Raw genomic sequence first — 20,603 nt, 5'->3', positions numbered from 1 at the left:
CGTACATGAACTTGGCCGGGGTATTAGTTAGAGGTTGGCAGTCTGTCATTTCTTTTTCTTTTGTCTTGAAAGTTCTAGTCCCCATTCTAAGGTTGGGTTGTCAGAATAAAATTGCTAGTGGGTTTCCCTGCAGGGACAGCTACATGGCATGAGATATTTGCCTCCACCACTCCTGCAAGTTTCTTAGTCACCTGAGAAAGCACAAGCCATTGTCAGCCAGGAAGAGAGTCCCATCTTTGGAGTTGAAAGGCTTCTCATAAGATTTTACTTTTATCCCGACAAATTCAGTGGAGGTAGCCAAATTGAGGAAAGTGTTAGACCAGCCTCTTACCCAACCACTCCGTCCAGACCTTGGTATCTTTCAACTAGACCCCACCTGGGACGTCTCCTTAGGGTGGGTATGTCCCTGGTATCTTTCAACCAGTCCCCACCAGCACGTCTCCACTGGGCGGGTATTTCCCCCCAGTATCTTTCAACTGGGGGTCCAGGTACCTGGATACACCACCAAATAAAATTCAGTATCATCAACCAATATGGGAGATCTGAGAACCTGGAGAGACTCACCCAAATTTGTCTGGACTCCCCAAGGAGGCAGATGGGCACAAAGGGCCACTGCTGGCTCCAGTTCCTCATAGAGTTCAGGCGAAGGAGAGAAGTCTGCTCTGGGTCCCTCCCTTCTTAGTGGTCACCAAAACTGTCAACTGAAGTTAATGCACAGCCTAAAAGTTGTGAGTTATGTTTTAATCGGCCAGAGGACTCAAGCCAGGATAACAGCTTCTCAGATCACTCTGAGAAACTGCTCCGAAGAGGTAGGAGAGGAGCTAGGACATATAGGAATTTTACAACAAAGACCAGGTAGTCGGAACATTAAAAGATTACTTGTTAAATGAAGAATACTGGATATGTCAAGTTAAAGAATTTAGTGCTTTCCTATGTATGGGAGGGAGCAAACATTTGGGCTCATTGAATTCATTCCTTTGACAAGCATCTAGCTATCTAGGGCCAATATCCTGTCCTTTCTTATTCTCAGTCCCCTCAGAGTGCACCATTGTGAGTGGCTGCAGAGGCTGGGCTGCAGGCTTGTCTTCACTGGAGGGTGGCGGTAGCAGCTGATGACTTGATGGCTTCAGCATTCTTTGTTTACTGATACGGCTTGCAGTATTTTTCGGTCACAGGGACCAACAGGAGGTCCCTTTGGCCCTCCAAACTTAGGTAGTGTTGTATCCAAAACCTTTGTTTTAATCCCATTAACATCTGTTTTATTTATTTCATTTCTTAACCATCTAAAGATTTTTATCCTTTAAAATTTGTTGGGAAGAAGTCTCTAGACTTTCCCATCAGTTTTTTCTAGTTCCCCTGTTAATCCACCTAACTAACAGTTAATCTACTGTTTTTATTAGCATCTGTAAGTTTCACTGAAGGGAAACAGACTACAAATGCAGCTTCCCAAACTGAATTTTGTTGTTGTTTTTAAAATTTATTTTTATTTATTTATTTATTGATCATCTTTATCCTTTTTTTAACACCTGTAGTGTGGTGTGATTCCTGTACAGTGAAATACACATATTTCAGATGTACAACTTGATGAATTTTGATAGGTGTATACACCAGTGGAAACCATCACCACAATCAAGATAGCTAACATTTCCATCATTCCCCAGGAGGTACAAATTTCGAATTCCCAGTTTATCCCTTCCCATCTCCTTTACCCCCTGGTAACCATAAGTTTGTTCTTTACGTCTGTGAGTCTGTTTTTGTTTTGTAAACAAGTTCATTCGTGTCTTTTTTTTTTCTTTTTTTAGATTCCACATATAAATGATAGATATCATATGGTATTTTTCTTTCTCTTCATGGCTTTCTTCACTTAGAATGACAGCCTCCAGGTCCATCCATGTTGCTGCAAATGGCATTATTTTATTCTTTTTATGGCTTAGTAGTATTCCATTGTGTACATATACCATATGTTCTTTATCCAGTCATCTGTTGATGGACATTTGGGTTGTTTCCATGTCTTAGCTATTGGAAATAGTGCTGCTGTGAACACTGGGGTGCATGTATCTTTTTGAATTATATTTTCCTCCAGACATATGTCCAAGAGTAGGATTGCTGGATCAAATGGTAAGTTTATTTTTAGTTTTTTAAGGAACCTCCGTACTGTCCTCCATAGTGGCTGAACCAGTTTACATTCCCACCAGCAGTGTAGGAGGGTTCCCTTTTCCCCTCACCCTCTCCAGCATTTACCATACATGGACTTTTTAATAATGGCCATTCTGACTGTTGTGAGGTGATATCTCATTGTAGTTTTGATTTGCATTTCTCTAGCAATTAGTGATGTGCTTGTTGTCTATCTGTCTGTCTTCTTTGGAGAGGTGTCTATTTAGCTCTTCTGCCCGTTTTTTGATTGGGTTGCTTATTTTTTTGATATTAAGCTGTATGAGTTGTTTGTATATTTTGGAAATTAGTCCCTTGTCAGTCACATCATTTGCAAATATTTTCTCTCATTCTGTAGGTTGTGTTTTCATTTTGTTGATAGTATCCTTAGCTGTGCAAAAACTTTTAAATTTAATGAGACCCCATTTGTTTATTTTTGCTTTCGTTTCCATTACTCTAGGAGCTCGTTCAAAAAAAATATTGCTGTGATTTATGTCAACGAGTGTTCTACCTATGTGTTCCTGTTGTTTGTTTTAAACTAAGGGATTTCTTAAGGTTAGCCTTTTTCATTTTTTTGTATCTACCTTCTACTTTGGTCTTTTCATAGGTACCGATAAAATAGCTGTTTATATTGAGAGCTCTTTAAAAATTTACCAATTCAGGAGTTTCTCCAGTTTAAAGGATCTATCGTCTGGCCACTGAAGAATAGTATCTTAAAGACTACTCAACCCAGTAAGATGAGAAAGGTGTCCCCACAACAGAATGCAGAGGATGCAGCCTTCACAAGATCTAGAAAGTTTACTCCCTAAAATACTAAGAAAGTGAAGGCCTTCATTGTATAGACAAATGCAACAAAGATTGAGATGACAGGAGCCCCTTATGGGCTGGGACCCCTTATGATAAAATTCTCCAAGAGTTGGCACAACCAGACAAAGACTGCTCAGAATCCCAGATTATTGGCTGGCTGACAGATATACATCATATGCGTACTTCCTGGATTCCAGGAACCAAGCTCTCAAGACACGGGGGGGGGGGGGGGCGGGGCGGGGGGGCACCTAAGAAGATCAGGTAGAATATTTACATCTCAAAGACACACAGCGAGAAATGCAAGTTTCTCCTAGAAGGGCCTTTGTTCCTTTAAGGTCAGAATTCTGAAAAGATGGTTTCTCAAGCTGGCTTTTTCTAGATGCACACACGTACACACACACAAATTAACTTTGGCATATCAAAAGAACCCCAATTCGGTCATTTTTAGGGTGAGATGTCCTTTAATTCTCAGGTAAGCAAGTTCTTGTAGGAATAAATTCTGTACATGCATAATAAAATCTTCCTAGTGTCTCTCAACTGGGGTAGCCCACTCAGTGTCTTTCAATTGAGCAAAATCTTCCCAGGATCTTTCATCTTGGGTAATTTCATCTTGAGTAACCCAGGTAACTCTTCTTGAAACTAAGTTCAAGGAAAACCTACTCTTCCAGAGAGGAGTTTATCCACCACCAAATAAAACTTAGGATCATCAGCCAATAAGGGGAGATCCAAGAACCAGGAGAGACTCACCCAAATTTGCCTGGTCTCTCTGAGAGGGCAGACAGGCTTAAGAGGCCTCTGCTGGTACCAAGGCTCCAGGTCCTCGTAGAGCCCAGGCAAAGGGGAGAAGTCTGCTCTGGGTCCCTTTACTGTTCGCCAGAATGGTCAACTGAAGAAAAACGCACAACCTGAAAGTTTCAAGTTAAGTCTTATTTGAAGATCTTACTGAGGACTGTAGCTGGGAGGCAGCCTCTCAGGTAGCTCTGAGGAACTGCTCCAAAGAGGTAAAGGAGAGGCCAAGATACATAGGAATTTTTTGCTTTAAAAAAAAAAATCTAGTCAAACATCAGAGATTACTGTTAGTCACAAGAAACAGACATCTCAAGTTAAGACTTCGGTGCTTTTCTAGGTATGGGAAGATGCAAGAATCTGGGCTCATTGAAATTGTTTGTTAGATATGCATTTTAACTATCTTGGGCCAGCACCCAAAGCACATAATGCTGCTGCTTTTTCTCTATCCTGATTTCCCCTCAGCATGTGCCATGGGGTGAGGGGGTTGGGGGGGGTGTTTGACTGCAGTGGCTGATGGCTTGATCCCTGTTTACCGGAATGACAGGCTACATTCCCTGTCCACATCTATCAGATCCTTCTTAAATGTAAATGAGTGTGAATGTAAGTGTAAAATGAGTGTAAATGTAAAATGTAAATGTAAATAAGTTCCCTTCATCCTGAAGCTGGACTGTTGTTATACTTGCCCTTGTGTTTCCCTTACTGGGCAGAGTTGGGGGAGGTGGGGAAATGGGGTTGTTTTGGAATGGGTCAGACAGCAGAGAATCATTATGAAATCTCCATCGGCTGTGACCTTGCTCTGGGAATAAGGCGCCTCCTCCTGCCTGCTGGAGTCCTGGGCCCTCCCCGCCCTCCCAGCCTTACCTTCTTGTGGATAAAGAAGAGGGCTGCAGACAGGGTGTACTACTGGCATCCTAAAGTATGTATCTGAATCCACTCTTCCTTAGAATCTAGGTACTGTTTCTACTTACAGTTTCTGAGTGCTTGTCTTGTGTCTAGTATTGTATTTAGGGCAAAGCATACCCAGCTGTCATAGTGAGGCAGGAAGGAAGTGGGCAGGACACAGCCATTAAAGGAATGACATAGCAGTTGGCACCAAGATGGTGGAAGATTCAACTCCCAGTAGATCTGGAGGCCAAAGATGGCAGGACATTCAACCTCCAGTGGACCTTAAGCTTCATTATACTCATTGTAAGGTACTAGCATGGTGAATGACACACCCACAGGTGCCATGACAATTCCAAAGACAACCATGAAAGATCAAAAGAGTGAGCAGTGGCCCAGCTCCTGGGAATCCCTGACCTTTCCCCAAGGTAGTTGGAATAATCCTCTCACTTGTTAGCATATAAAAACAAGCAACACCGCACCTCAAGGGCTTGAGCTCTCTCTCTTGCTTTTGAGAGGGCCTGCGCTCTGTCTGTGGAGTGTGTATCTACCTTATTTTAACAACTTCCCCCGCCCCCCTCCCCGTTTCCATCTCTCTAAATAAATCCACTTTTACTCAACTATGGCTCACTCTTGAATTCTTTCCTGTGTGAAGCCAAGGACCCTCACTTGGCAGGGCGTGTCCCAGGGACTTGTGACAGTAGGCTGGGAGGGGTGTGCAGGCCAGTGTCCCCATCTTGGCTGTTGGATGATTACAGTAGCCTCTACATGGTCTCCCTATTCTCTGCTCCTCCCTCAGTGCCCCCCCCCCCCCAAGTCAGAGTCATCTTTTTAAACATTGTTAGATCTTATCTTTCCTCTACCCAGAACTTTTTGGTGCCTTCCAGTCTCATTTGAAGCCAAAGCCAAAGTTCTTGCCGTGGCCTATGGTGTGTGCAGTGCCGACTGGTGCCTGCCGAGGCCCTGAGACCCCCATTCCCAGGCTGTCAGATGTCCACCTGCAATCCCTGAAAAAAACAAAGTACACCCTTTCCTAACGTGTTTGCCGTAGCAGAATTAACAGCCCTGGGAAATGACTAGCCTCACCGAGGCTCAGGCCGACTTGTTCTCCTCATTATCGGAATCATAAATTCCACTACCTTGCCTGTGTCAGCCCATGTCTCCATCTCACTGGAGTCATAAATCTACTACCCGCCTTATACCAAAGCCCCTTACCTCACTTACAGCCAATCAGAAATCTGTTACCCTATCCCTTTGTGTTCACAGCCCCTTCCCCAATAAAAGACCCTTCACGTTCACACCTGGTGGACACACAGGCACCTCTTGCCTGTGTGGCCCACTGTTGCCTGTAGCAGCAAACCTATTAAACCTTCCTTTGTTCTTGAACTTTCTTTGCCTTTGGTAAATTCTTCTTACCAACCGGAGTCACAGGCTCCACCAAGTGTCCCTCAACAATACTGTATATGTTATATATACATCTACATATATTCTCTGCACTCATGCCATAGCTTACTTTAATTTTTTTTATATTTCTAGGCTATGTAGTTTGCAAGTTTTTTCAGATTGTTGCAAATCTCAAAAATAATTTTCCAATATATTTATTGAAAGGAACTCTGCATATAAGTGGACCTGCACAGCTCAAACCTGTGTTGTTCAAGGTGATGCCAAATGCAAGTTCATGTGTAGGACGCACGGTGAGGCAAGCAAACGGAAAAGTCGGATTTTGGAGCAGAGAAAGGTTTACTGCAGGGCCAGGCAAGAACAGGTGGCTCGTGCTCAAAAGACCTGAACTCCCTCTTGGTTTTCTGGGAGGTTTCTATAGTCAAAATCTTGGGTGAGGGCTGCAGGGTGTATGACTTTCTTCTGATTGGTTGGTGGTGAGGTACCAGGGCGGTGTTCCAGGAATCTTGTGCTCAGCCTGAAGTTACCAACCTCCACCTGGGTGGGGGCCTTAGTTCCTTCAGTAGAACTCGGGGATATGTATCAGATTGCTACGCAAATCCCTTGAGGAGGAATCAGGACCCTTCCCCATTGCTGCACTATTGTTTCCTGACTGCCTTTCCCTTGTTTTGCGTTCCTTCACTCTGAAGAGTAACTGTTTGACTCTGTCCTTTGGAATTCAGGGAAGGTTTAGGAGGCTGAAGCCTTTTCCTACAAACAAGAAATAGGTGTATGTAGGGGGCAGAGAGGGGGACACGGAAAGTCTTTGGTACCCAGGAGGGCCCCACAGGATCCTGCTCAGTTTCAAAGGGTCAACTGTATTTACTTTATGTGCACTTCCATCTATTTAAAAAGATTGAGACTAAATTGAAAAATTAAAGGGACGGGAAACAGATCCATGGTTGTCAGGGGCTGGGGTGGGAGGAGGGGATTTCTTTGGGGTGATGGAAATGGTCTGTCTTGATTTTGGTGGTTGTATGACTACATTTTCAAAAGTTCAAAAACTATACTTAAAGAGGATGCGTTTTACTGTTTACAACACTGTTTTTGGTTGGCATGTTTTCAATAAACATGACAAGAAACAAAGATTAGGCTGATTCATGAGTAGAGTTGGCAGTATATTAGAAGGAATGTTATACCTACCAAAATATTCCCCTTTTTGGGGAGTCATCTATACCTTTTTTCCACAAGTCATTGATTTCCCCATAGATCCCTAGCTGGCCTTGCCAGTATCTCCTCAGCTGGAAGGATGAGGATGTTTAGGACAAGTGAGGAGAGGGCTGAGAGGGGACCTGCTGAGCTTCCAGAGTCACGTCTTAGCTCCCTACAGTCACCCTTTGATGGCTTTTGCTTACCTCTCCAGCCTCAATTTCTTACTGCCCCTGTTGAGGGGCAGAATAGGTTCTTGCCTCGTGCAGGAAAGAATTCAAGAGCAAGGCATGGTAAAGTGAAAATAACTTTATTTAGAGAGATACATACTCTATAGACAGAGTGCATTCTGTCTCCCTCAGAAGGGAAAATGGCTTAGGCGATACACACTTCATATGCAGAATGTAGACCATCTCAGAAAGGTGAGAGGGAGAGAAGCCGAGAGGTGTGGGGTGTTTAAAGTAAAAGTCAATACATACTCCGTGGACAGAGTGCGGACCAACTCAGAAGGTGAGCACAACAGAGCGAGGGTGGCAGAGCGAGTGAGAGCGGCCACAAGGTGCGGAGTTGTTAGGGTTTATGGGCTCGGCAATTTCATATGCTAACAAGTGGGAGGATTATTCCAACTGCTTTGGGGAAGGGGCAAGGATTTCCAGGAAACATCCTCCCTGCCCACTTTTGACCTCTTAAAGGCAGCCTAGGAACTGTCACGGTGCCTGTGGGTGCGCCATGACTCTCAAGGTCTGCTGGCAGTAGAATCTTCCACCATCTAGGTTCTAACCAGCTTGTCCTGTCTTTGATGGCTGTGTCATTCCTTCAGTGATTGTGCCCTGCCCCTTTCCTCCCACTTCACTCCTTCCCGAAACATAAACTATAGTATTTTAAACTGCATGTGTTTCCCAACAGTCTCTTTCAGTTTAAGGACTTTTGCTTTTCTTTACTAGACCAACTTTCTCTTTTCCCCTCTTCACATCATCTGGTTAGTCTCCTCTAGGAAGCCACTTCTTTTTTTTTTTTAATCGAAGTACAGTTGATTTACAGTGTGTTAGTTTCTGTTGTACAGCAGAGCGATTCAGTCATATATGTACATGTTGCAGAAAAATGTGTTATAGCTCAGTGTTACAGCTCAGTTGTAACAGCAACCTGGATCTGGGCAAGAGACCAAGCAGCACTCGGAGAGTTGGAGAACTCAGGTTTATTATGCCAGCGGGCCCAGAGGAGTTAACACTCCAAGCTCTGGACCCTGTCTGTAGGTTTACACAGGCTTTTATAGGCTGCCAGTTTACACTTTGCAACATCATATGCAAATAAAGTATAACAAAAGTTGATTAATTAGGAACAAGTTTTGTAGAAATGAACCAATCAGGAGGGAGAGAAATAACCAATCAGGAGTGAGCTCCATGCAAATGAAGTACTACAAATGGACCAATCAGGAGTTGGCTTAGGGAACCAATAGAATTTTAGGGGTAAGGTCCACTTTCCTAGAAGTAAGCCATTTCAGAGGCAAAAAGTAAGATAGAGCCGCTGGGCCAGGGAACCGGATGGTGCTGGCAGGAGAGTAGTGGCCCTGCCTGGGGGTCCTGCCGGTCTTTTTTATGGGGCTTCCCACCTCATACATACATGTTCTTTTTCATATTCTTTTTCATTATGGGCTATTATAAGATATTGAATATAGTTCCCCGTGCTATGCAGTAGGACCTTCTTGTTTAAATGTCTGTAGGAGGCCACTTTTGACCCCCCACCTCCCACCTCTAGGTCATGTGCTCTCTGAGGGATGAAACTGTCTTTTAATCTTTCAGTTCTCAAGTGAATTTGAGGTTGTAGGCAAAGAGGTGGGGAAGGACATTCCTGGCTGGAAGAATGTCCTGCTTTGAAATGGGATAATAATATATTCTCTGAACTCCAGCTGTGTTAATATATTGAGTTCTTAGGTAGTATTCCTTAAGACTTGTCCTTGCCTTTCACAGATCCCAAGTGAAACCTTCTGTGGTGTGTATTTATGCCCTAATTTGTATATGTAGTTTACTGATCCTACCAGAATTTAACTTCTCCAAATGACCTCTCTAAACATGATGTTTAGTGACTTCCTCTTGTTTGTGCTTATAATATCTTTAAGAAGCTACTTTGCTCAATATAGGGCTGTGTGATTTGGTCTTTCATTCAGTGGAAATAATTGAGCAGAATATGATGAGCTCCAAAGGATACAAAAATAATGGACGTTAAGTCCCTGCTTTTACAATAGCCTCTAGGCAGATTTTGTCTTCAGATGCAAATATAGCTTTAGACAGTGGCAGATTTGCAATAAAGTCTAAAGGAGTTACCTTTAAATATCATTCTTTTACTTATAATTTGGGAGATGGCTGAAGGCCAAAAGGGTAGGAGAGAAATTTCCTGCACTAAAGCTGGAGCTAGAAAAAAATGTTAATACTAATTTGTTTGGTGTGCTGTGATCTAAATACTGGTCATACATTGTTAGAGAGATCTTTGTGACTGCTATAAGAAAGCCTTGGAGTGTGGCTGGGAGGGTTATAGTTTATTTAAATTGATTATTTTTCTTTCATTGGCTCACCTTTGGTATTTGACATTCTGAATAAAGGAGTATGAAATTCACTATGAAAATGTTATGAAATATTGTGTTATGGTCAAAAATGTTTTGGTAAAATGTGAAGTCTGTTTGGGGATCAGATTCAGTTCTTTAGAGATTCACCTCATTTGTTTGAGGAAAGTAATCTAATTCAATTAAACAGTTGTTCGGAAGACAGTTCTAAAAAAACTGATCATTGCCTTTTTCAGCCATTGTATACTGATCATTTTATAGATTTGTTATTCTCAACCTGAAATAAATAACACTATCATGTTTTTGAAGTAAATATAATATAGTTTTGTGCTGTTTTAAAACTCAGAAATGAATTTGATAACAGCATGTACCAAGTATATGTATCTTTTTTTTTTTGATGCGGGATGGATATGGGAGTGATTGGGGTGGCCTCGAAATGTTCAAGTATATATATCTTTTATGAGGTTATAAAATTGGTTATTTATAAAGTAACCCAGGAATGACTAACTATATTTTGAAAAAGTAAACAGTCTAGACATATGTTGTCCAATATGGTAACTATCAGCCACATGTGGCTATTTAAAATTAAGTGAATAAATTAAATAACAGAAGATTCACCAGCTACATTTGAAGTGCTAGGTCATGGCCAGCACTGTTTTATTTTCCCTCTGCTTGTTACTAAAGAATGTGGAAAGAAGCATCAGTACTTTTCCATCTGACCTCCAGTTATCTTGAACTGCAGTATATGAGAGAATCACTTCTTTGGGCCTTATTTACATCCTTTTTACACATCACGAACCAGATTACCATCTCTAAAATAAGTGATTTGTTGTGTAATTTGTAGGAATGAAGGGAGTTGGTAATTTTTAACTTTGTCAAATTGCGTATTTCTTGGCTGGTGCTTCCTGATCGTCACTGTTTTAAACATATCCTCAGGACTCAGTGCTTGAATTTCCTCTTAGTTGCAGAAGAGGGGAGGAAAAACTTTTCCTCTGCTCTCTTAGGTTCAGTTCTTGGTGGGGGAGGGCCTGCAAATTAAACCAAAATATAAATTAACAAGAGAAAAGATCAGTTAACATTTAATCATGTGGAAAGGGAGTTCACAGAAAAATGTGACTCAAAAGGGTGGTTAGAATATGAGGCTTAAATACTATCTTAATAGAAGGGGAGAGGGAAAAGGGCACTTAGGGAAACACACAAATGACTTTTAGGAAAAATAACTGGGCCTTTAGGAGAATAGATGGGAAATATGACAGTTTTTTGACAGGTCTGTTTAGGTGCAGATTTCTCTTTGTCTTAAGTAGTGAGTCGGTTTTCCCTGGTTGCTTCCAGGGATAGGATTTATGACAATTAATTTGGTGGTGGTGGGGCTCTGCTTTTAGGCAGATAAGGGATATCAGGAACACAGATGGATTCAGCTCAAAGTAACTTTTATGCTGCGGTTGTGTATTCAACACTCACTCCCCTTTTCAGGGCCTTCACACCACCTGTGGGTGTCTCTAGAACCTCTCCTGTGAGCATCCCACTATCTGCTTTATCTCTGCTTGAATGTCTAAAAGGCACATGTCCTAAACCGAGCTTCCTGATCTTGTCCTGAAATCAGAGTTTCTAGGAGAGATTATTCAGCTCTCAGTATTGCTGGTGGTTTGCATAAGGGGACAACTAAGAATTAATCATTAATATACTATGAATCACTTAATTGGCCCTACTTTAAAAGGGTGGATTTTATGGTCAGTGAATTATATTTTAATCAGAAAAGTCATTGGCTACGTCACTTTGGCAGTTACCTAATATTCTCAAGAATAGTTTTGGTGTAAGGGCAAGGTGGGATGAACCTGACTGGAGCAGTTTTAAGAGGGAATAGTGGGGAGAGGGCAGTGGACAGGTGCTGTGGGTTTGTTTTTTGTTTTTTTTTTTTTTTAGGAAAAAATATGACTCCAAGGGGCTGTTAGAATTTCGGGCTTATATACCATCTTAATAGTAGGGGAGGGGGAGAAGGGAGAAGAATTACAGAATTTTATATTTAGTAGAGAAGGAAAAATTGATGCAGGGGAGAAAAAGTGAGGGGTGGTAGAAAATACTGGGTTGGTATCCTTGAGTAAGCAAGAGGGAATAAAAAGCAGAGTGTAAGTAGAAGGTTAACTTTGGTAGGAACAGAAGAAGTCCTAGGGGAGTTGGCCTCTGATGAGCAGAGGGAGTGGGCTGGAAAGATAGATGGATAAAAGATGGAAAAGTTAGGTGGCTGAGAAGATTGTGTCTTTATTCACAATGCCAAGGTTGGGAGCATGCTTGGCTGAGATAGTAGGGAGGGTAAGGTCTTTACAGGAGAGAAGTCCAAGGGGCTGGAAACCAAGGACAAAGGTCTTCAATTAGGATTTTGAAGTTCACTGTAGCTGCCCAAATCCTAAACTTTACAACTGTGTATGACAGTGTAAATCCATTGATGCCTCTTGGAAAGCAGTTCACAGTTGGATGCTTAATCGAATGTGGGTCTGTAGCATTTTTTAAAAATCACAGCGCATTACATTATTGCCTAATGAAGACCCCAAGAGGGAGATGTGGTTTGTCAACCATGAGACTCTTTGTTCATGGGTCTCAGTTTTTAACCAAAGCTCACCCTCTCCTCTGTACCCCTTGTATATCTCACAGGCACCCAAAACTTACCCTGTCAGAACTGAGCCCTTGAACTTTTGATGTCCTATCTGTCATTACGCAAGCCTGTCCCTTTGTCCAAGCACGTCTCACCTGGCTTTCTGCAGTGACCTCCTAACTGGCCTCTGCTTTCACACTCACCACACAGCAGCCGGAGTGGTTTTTCAAAAACAGAATTAAGATCATGAGCCTTTCCTCCTTAAAAGGTGTCAGTGGCTTCTTGCTGACTATACAGACCTTCCGCGATGGGGCTTCTTCCTCTGTGTCTGGCCGACCTGTCCTTCGTGCCACGTGCCCCAGATCTCTCTGCTGTGATGTGGTGGGGACCAAGAGTGCCAGACTCGGATTGTTCCCTTGGCCTGAAGACTTCAGCCATCTGACCCCAGCTGTAGAGTCCTGAGCAGCCTGTGGACCTGAATATAGTGTTAACACCGGATGCTTCAGAGTGATCTGTCAAAGCAGAGACGATGTGAAAACCTGTTGATCGACAGAGGAGTTTTTAAATGCCAGGGATAACTTATAGAAGTTAAAATTCAGATTTTGAGTCTCTTTTCTAACAATATTCAAAACTTTCCTGCTTCTGTTTCTGTTTGTTCACAAGTTGTGGCAGTCACCTGCCGGTGCCCTGGGAACCTGAACTCCTCGTCAGGATCTTGGCATTGCAGTAAGTAGCTGAAGGACGTGTGCTTACACAGCATCTCCTCATGGCTACGAGGCAGAGTGCATTCTCTGTTTGCTATTATTATCCATAGGGGGAAAAAACATAAGAGGAAGGCCTCAACTCTTGACTTCAGGCTCTGGCTTCTGCCAGCTGGTGCAGTACTTACAGCTGTGGGCAGGTGTCTGGCTGGGGACTTCAGAACTGACCTTTGTACTTTATTACCTACGTGCTGTTTCCATTATATTATGCGCTGTTTGTAGTAGACTATACGATTAAGAGTATGGTAAAGGGTAAAATAGAGAAGAGTGGTAATTTCAATGCAAATTATCATTTTTGTAATAGATATACCAGCATCTATGGAAGGCAGTTGTTCAGACTTTTCAGAAAAGTGAAAATGTGGCCTCACTAGTTAGGAGGCAACAGGAAGGAAAGGTGGCATGGGAGACCACCAGCAAAGGGATAGCTGGAAAGGGGGGAAAGAATCTTCAAAGCCCCTCAGTCACGTTTGGATGGACTATTCCACATGGCGAGAAGATAATCAGGCCAGTTAACAGAGTAGGCTGGGTTCAGGTAAGTTGTGGAACCATCTGGATGCTTCTTTTATCTAGGGACTCAGAGTCTTTCCGTGGGTCCAGGACACAGAAAGTGACCCAGCAGGTGCTCTGGAAGCAAGGAAGCAGCAACAAGGTGGGAAGTTGGCTTTTGGGAAATCTAGGTATAGTTTAGTTATTTTTCAATATAGAAAGAAGATAATACTAATCCAATAGGAGCAACACATCTGCTCAGAACGTTTTGACCATAGGGGGAGATTAATGTTTACTTGGAGGCAGTTACTTTTAGTGACTCATCTAAACCCAGGATACTGTATTAACTGGAGATTGCATACTTTGAGGTAAATATAGTGCTGAGATATTGTATTTTCTTTATTTTGTAATCATTACTGTATGTTTTCTGTTTCATCATAGAGTAACATATTGTTCCGTATTGGTGTTAGAAATAATTTTTTTTGGTGTGAGGTGCTTCCGTTGAATGCTGTACCTCATTTATGCCTGTCTCATGTTTTGATTTGTGACATATGAATTACTGAAGCTCTGCTGACTCCCTGAGGAAGATTATCAGAATCTAGTGAGGAACCAAGCACTCCCTAGGCAATATGAATTATAAACTTAACCCTATCACAGTGAAGGCAAACTCAGTATCCACACTCTTTTGAAACTGTGATTGCATTGATAAGTTTTAGCTCTCTGTCTTGGATGGTTGGATGGGCAGAGATGATCTTTCTTGGATGCTTTAGTTCCAGTGGGTGCCTTTTATCGGCAGCAAATCTCACAAAAATCTTGTACAAATGTCTATCTTGAGCTAATGACCTATGTAAATTCAAGTGGTATGTTATTTGATTCTCTTGATGAGTCTTGGGAGAGGGTTAGAAAGTGTCCTAAGTGCCTGAACGTCAAATGGTGATGGTGACAGAAGTGGTCGCTGGTGTCAGAACTGGCATAGTTTGGCTTTTGAAGACATGGAGATGGTTTAAGATGTTTATGAAGTCAAGATGTAAGGTTACAGATTACTCGTTCCTTGAGCCTTCTCTTTCACTGCTGTAAGAGAGTAGAATTTTAGCTAATTGTTACTGTTCATTGTGGTCACAGATTAAAACCAAGCTATTTACTTTTAATTTCTTGGGTGCCAGTCCTAAGTGGCTGCCTACTTTTAAGTGGTTTCCTACTTTTGCAGTTTTCAGAATTGAATAGCGTTTTGAGTGTGATAATAGTAGAGCCATTTGGGGGAATAGAAACACTTACTCACAGATTATTTTGGTTTCTGGCGGTTCTACTATGATACGCTCAGGTGTGGTTTTCTTGTGTGTATCCTATCCTGCTTTGGTATACTTAGGGCTTCTTCAATCTGTGTTTGTCAGTTTTGGAAAATGCTCGGCCAGTATTTCTTCAGATACTGATTCTGCTCCATTTTTTTTCTCTCTCCCAGCTCTCCAGTTCCATGTATGCTAGACCTTTTTCATCACATCTTATTTGTTTCTTAGGTCTTTTATGTAGTAGAAAAGCCTACTTTTTCATTTTTTCAGTCTGGAGTTGTTTTGTTTTTGTGTCTTTTCCATGTGATTATTTTCATACCCTTTTCAATCTGGATGTTTTTTACATACAGTCTGCCAGTTCACTAATTCTCTTACCTATTCTGTATCTGAACTGCTGTTAAACCCATCTGTTAATTTAAAAAAAAATGTAGATTCTGGTTCTTTGATGATAGTCTGTATTTTCATTTACTTTTTAAGACATATTACTCAGTTAATTTTAAAGTCAGTATCTGATGACTAGTCTGCATTATCTGTGGGTCTATTTCTGTTTTCTTGTTTTGGAACATTAGGTCTTATTTTCTGGCGTGCTTAGTAATTTTTTATTGAAAATTTGCATGATGATAACTTTCAGAGTGGATTTAAGTTTCTTCTAGCAAAGTATGAGTGGATCACTTTGGAGTAGAGCCAAGTCTGTTTCTGGTTTGCCCATATTCCTGGGGCATAGTCCTTCTGGGATCTCAAAAGCTTGAGGTTTCCAACTGGGCTCGCAGCTCCAATTTTTGTCTCCCTGGTCGTGGTCGGCTGATTAGATATTTCCTCTGTTTTTTAGCCTCTAGCAGTTTCTTTCTGCCTGGTTTTTCTGCATTTTGCCCCATTGTGCAATTTGCCTTGAGAAGAATCTTGGGCACAAATGCTGGGTTTACCTACATCTTCCCTCTTTTCCAGGATTTTGGCTGCTCAAGTCCTGGCTGCTTTGGTTGCTTTCATCAGAGAGCACTCTTCAAAGAGTTGCATCTTATATTTTATCTTCTTCTAGAGTTAATTGTTCTTAGGAGGATGATTGTTTTGGACCATAGCCAGAGAAAAGGTTCTTCAGGGATTACTTTGATTTTCAAAAAACTAAAACTAGGTTCATGGAAGGTTCATGTTTCAAACCTATTTCACAAGCTGTTAAATTCACCTTAAAGTCTTACTCTAAATCCTTTAAAGGAACCTTTTGTAACTTGTTTAATGAAATAGTTTAAACTTTCTTTACGAATTAATACTCACCTTTTGTTTTTAAATTCTTTAACTGCTTAACCACTGGTTTGATTTTCTTAATCATTTTAATACATAATTCTAAACCTTCCTAGAATTTAAATACGTTTGCCCACTAAGGAAATGATTTTTGTCATTCCGAACAGTTTTGGAGTTTAACTTCCTAGCTGCTTGAAGGAGCATAACAACCAGGGATGTAAAGTCTGGAGCTTTAAATTCAAAGAAATTTCCCTTGTCTGTGACCGACCGCCTGCCCAACTCCCTTTTTGTAATAACTGTCATAGACTCAAACAAAAACGGGGTAATGATGATCATGCAGTCTTTCCCCGATCTTGAGTCGTATCATGATAAACTTTTCAAGTCAGGCAGATCTAACACCTACTTGTCTTTTTCCTGCTTCACGAGTTTTGAGTAATTTTCATACTCTATTTACTTATATGTTTAATTGACATCTAATTGGCGTTTATGTATTCTGAGTTGTGTCTGTCTCCCTTACGTGGGTTCCAAGGTTGTTCTTATTGTCGTGATGTGGCCTGTTCATTGAAAATGGAGCTGTTTATTGCACTGCAGTTTAAAATAGACTTGTTTTTAAGTTTTTAATATATTTTATTGAATCCATTTGTATCCAAAATATTTTTGCTTAAACATGTAATCAATATGAAAATAACTAATGAGGGATTTTACATTAAAGTTTTTGATGTCTATTTAAAATTTTTTAAAAACTGAAATATAATTGACATGTTAAAACTATGTTAGTTCCAAGTGTACAACATAATGATTTAGTATTTGTATATATTGTGAAATGATCACCACAGTGAGTCTAGTTAACTTCATAACTCACATCATACACAGAAGTCACAAGTTTTTTCTTCTTATGGTGAGGACTTTTAAGATCTGTTAGCAACTTTCAGATACACAATACAATATTATTAGCTGTAGTCGCCATGTGTACATTAAATCCCCAGGACTTCTTTATTTTACAACTGGAAGTTTGTTCCAGAACAGACTTGTTTTACGTGCCATTAACTACTATTTACAATCTCATTTACCTGGACTGTCAACTTGCTGTTGCTTTTCCCTCTACAGAAAGGCAGAAACGCTCCAGATGTCTTCCGGTAGATACCAAGTTTCTATCCCAATGTCAAAAATAAACACCAATGGCCTCCCGGGGACCACCTCCAATGACCTGAAGACGTTTACTGGAGGAGCTGTGTTAAGTTTTCATAACATCTGCTATCGCGTAAAACTGAAGAGTGGCTTTCTATGTTGTCGGAAAACTGTTGAGAAAGAAATACTAACGAATATCAAGTACGTGCATGAACTTTTATTTAAATAGATTCATTGACATGCAGTGAACTTTGCAGGTTTTACTTATTGGAAATAAAAGTGTGCAAGTCTGTTCAGATGTACAGATACATGCTTTCATTTCTTTGGCTAAGCTAGCAGTGAGGTGGTTGGATCACATGTTAGATACATGTAAATATAAGATGGCTATAGCTTAGCATAAGTTTTGCAGTTGAAGTCCAAAGTGATAAGAGAATTTACGCTGCAAATTAATACATGTAATTATATTTTAGAATCCGAGTTAATGCAAAACTCTAATTTCTACTCTGAATTCTCTGTATTGAGCAATGAATTTATCACATGGTGGTAGAGTGGGCAGTAGAGTGGAGGGAGAAATGAACAGTCATATTGGATTTACTCGGTCCTAGGTATCTGTGTTTCATATATTATATAACCTTTAGGGTTTTAATGTTTTTCTGATTTCTAGAGAATTGAGCTTTATTCTTCCTGTCTGTGGAGTGGTGAGTGAATCTAGGTTTGCTTAGACAGCATAGGCCTATGTGTTTTGTTAATTTTGTGTGTGTGTGATAGGGGAAGTAATTATCCCTAGACAAAAGCAGGCAACTTTTCTGGCTTTCTAGGACCGGAGGAGTGAGGTTTTATAAGAGCCCTCTGGCCAGATATATCCACAAACCTATATGGAATCGGATGTTTCTTGTGTTTTCTAGGTGGGTTATATGGGACTGTGGTCTTTTCTGTTACTAGCAGCCAAGTGCTTCCAGAGGTCTAGGAAATGACAAATGGAGAAAGTTTTTGGAGGTGGGTGGAGAAGAAAGGATGGGGATCCGAGACTGATTGGGGTGCCATGAGGCCAGGTACTATGTCGGATTAGCTAGAACTCTCTCCACACAGTAGTACAGACTGTCATGCCTACTTCCCTGAAGCTTTCTCATGGTAGTTAAGAAATCCTGAATATGAGGATAAGGAGAGGTATGGTGGATTAAAAGCTTTCATCTTTTGCTACGTGCCTAAACTAGAATCAACTGATCTTTCTGAAAAGCTGATGAGTTTTTTCTGAAGCATAATAATCAAGAAAAATGCGGATCACTTCAGATTTTGTGCTGATAAAAAATGGTTTGAATATGTGCAGACTGAATAAATGTAAAATATATACTGCTTGAGGGTACATTTATCTTACTTATGTTTTAAAGCTAGTAGATCAGTAACTTGATACACTAAAAATGTCATCTGCTCAAGGCTTCATCATATTTTTATGGTTCAGTTGTATACATTTCAGCAACAGATGGGTTCATGCTTACATGCATTCCTAGGTTTATAAAAACTCAGTCAGATCTTGTAATCCTTTTCAAATTTTACAACTGAAAGGATACCAGGGGTTGTTTTTCTTGCTCACTCACATTTCTGGTTTAGGCAGTAATGTTTCCTATCTTTCTCCTATCTGCTGGCTTCAACTAAGTAGAGTTTCTGTGATGGGGGAAAGGGTGCTCTCATTTATCTTATTATTTTTTTTCATTTATTTTATTTTCGATTCATGTTTGATAGCACCATCACCATTCAAAATCGTACCTCTATTCCAAGAAAGCTGATGAGTACCTTGATTTTTTGTCTTTCCTTTGGACATTTTGTAATGTCATTTGTAGAATGAATGTAGAATCTCATTTCCATCTGTGAGGGAGGAAGCGAAAACAAATCTGGCTATGAGAAGTCAAAAAGGTGAGATTCTGCTCCCTTATAAAAAAAATACTCCCTGTTAGTACCTCAGTTTATCTCCAGACCCAACATTTGAGCTTTTGCTCACCAAAGCTGAAGATTTATAGAAAGAATGATCCATTCTAGTAGATGTGTGAGTGCCTTATAATCTTCAGAGAAATGCATTATACTGTTTGGGGATTTTTTTTAATTAATGATTTATTTTGAGATCATTTCAAAGGTAAACCTTGCGGGAACACAACCCTTTCACTCAGATTCCCTGCCTGTCAGCATTTCAATGCATTTGCTTGTCACTTTGCGTTCTTTATGTACCCATTGTCATTAATATTTTTCTGAACCATTTGAGAACAAGCTGTCCCTTTGATGCTCTGTTATCACTAACTCCTCCAGTGTATATTTTCAAGATACAGGGGTCTTTTCTTATATAAGCACTCAGTTACTGTCTGGGAGCAGCCCAGGGGAAGTGTAGCCGCATAAAGAATGCAGTGGTGGGTCCTACAGGGCTGTCCTTCCTGTGGTTGACTGACCACCACATCATCAGTCTCATCCAAGCTGGTATTTTTCTGTCCCACCCCTTAATCTTGATCACCTGGTCATGTTGGTGTCTCCCAGGCTTCTTTACCATGTCAGCATTTTCCCCTTTGTAACTGTTAAATTTTGTGAGGAGCGATATGCTGACATTATTCCAAAATCCTATTTCTCATTAAACTTTTAACCCACCAGCTCTAGCTCCCATTGATGACTCCCACCTGGATCAGCAGTAACAATCTGATCTGATAGTCAGTTATTTGATATTTACCCAAAGGTGATTTTCTTTTTTTTATCCATCTCTTCTATATTATTAGTTTGCATTCTAATAAAAGGAAAAAGCTTCATCATGTCTTCATTCCTTTAGTTATGTCAGTATAGTTCCGTGGGTTTGTGTTTTATTCAGCCGTGTTCAATAGTAGTGCATTATGGTCATTGTTCATTGTGATACTCCTAATTGTTCCTGGTGGGGTCAGCGCGAGGCTTTCAAGGTAGATTCTGTGTTTTGTTTTGTTCTTTGACTTGTTCTTTTGGCATATGCTCTCATTATTTTCCTGTAAGTAACTGTCCTTTATAGAAATGTTGAGACGCATTTATTCAACAAGTTTTGAATGTCTACTAGGTTGTGTGACATTGTGTGAGGTGCTAGTGACAAGGATATGTCCTCTGTCCTCAGACACTTTCTATTTTAATGGAGGAGTCAGGCGGCTAGAACACCTCACTGTGTCATTCTACACATAGAGGGATTAGGAGACATTATGGATGTTCCTAACCCTAAACCAGAGGTTCAGGAGTGTGCAGAGAAAGTGAAGATTATGTGTGTGCATACACATGTGCGTGTGTGCATGTGTAGGGCAAGTTAGGGTTTGGTTGGGGGAGCCACACTCCAAGCAGGGGTAATGGCA

General features: G+C 40.8%; 1 protein-coding gene across 8 annotated transcripts in view; it reads left to right on the top strand.

The window, feature by feature from the left end:
- Positions 1-20,603, top strand: part of ABCG2 (ATP binding cassette subfamily G member 2 (JR blood group)) — a 114,851-nt gene that overhangs the window by 63,853 nt on the left and 30,395 nt on the right. For 3 of the 8 annotated variants that reach the window (XM_010983101.3, XM_031433730.2, XM_031433742.2), the window contains exon 2: positions 17,242-17,463. The exons of 3 other annotated variants lie outside the window; for them this stretch is intronic. In XM_010983101.3, coding sequence (XP_010981403.1) covers positions 17,261-17,463 — 203 coding nt within the window. In that variant the 5' untranslated portion in view covers positions 17,242-17,260. Of the gene's footprint in view, positions 1-13,028; positions 13,092-17,241; positions 17,464-20,603 lie in introns of all 8 variants that reach the window. 2 more of the 8 variants (XM_031433749.2, XM_031433738.2) reach the window with 1 other exon arrangement.

This window comes from Camelus dromedarius, chromosome 1 (genome assembly GCF_036321535.1).
Source record: "Camelus dromedarius isolate mCamDro1 chromosome 1, mCamDro1.pat, whole genome shotgun sequence".
NCBI classification, from domain to species: Eukaryota; Metazoa; Chordata; class Mammalia; order Artiodactyla; family Camelidae; genus Camelus; species Camelus dromedarius.
This window is presented reverse-complemented; position numbering and strand designations above follow the sequence as displayed.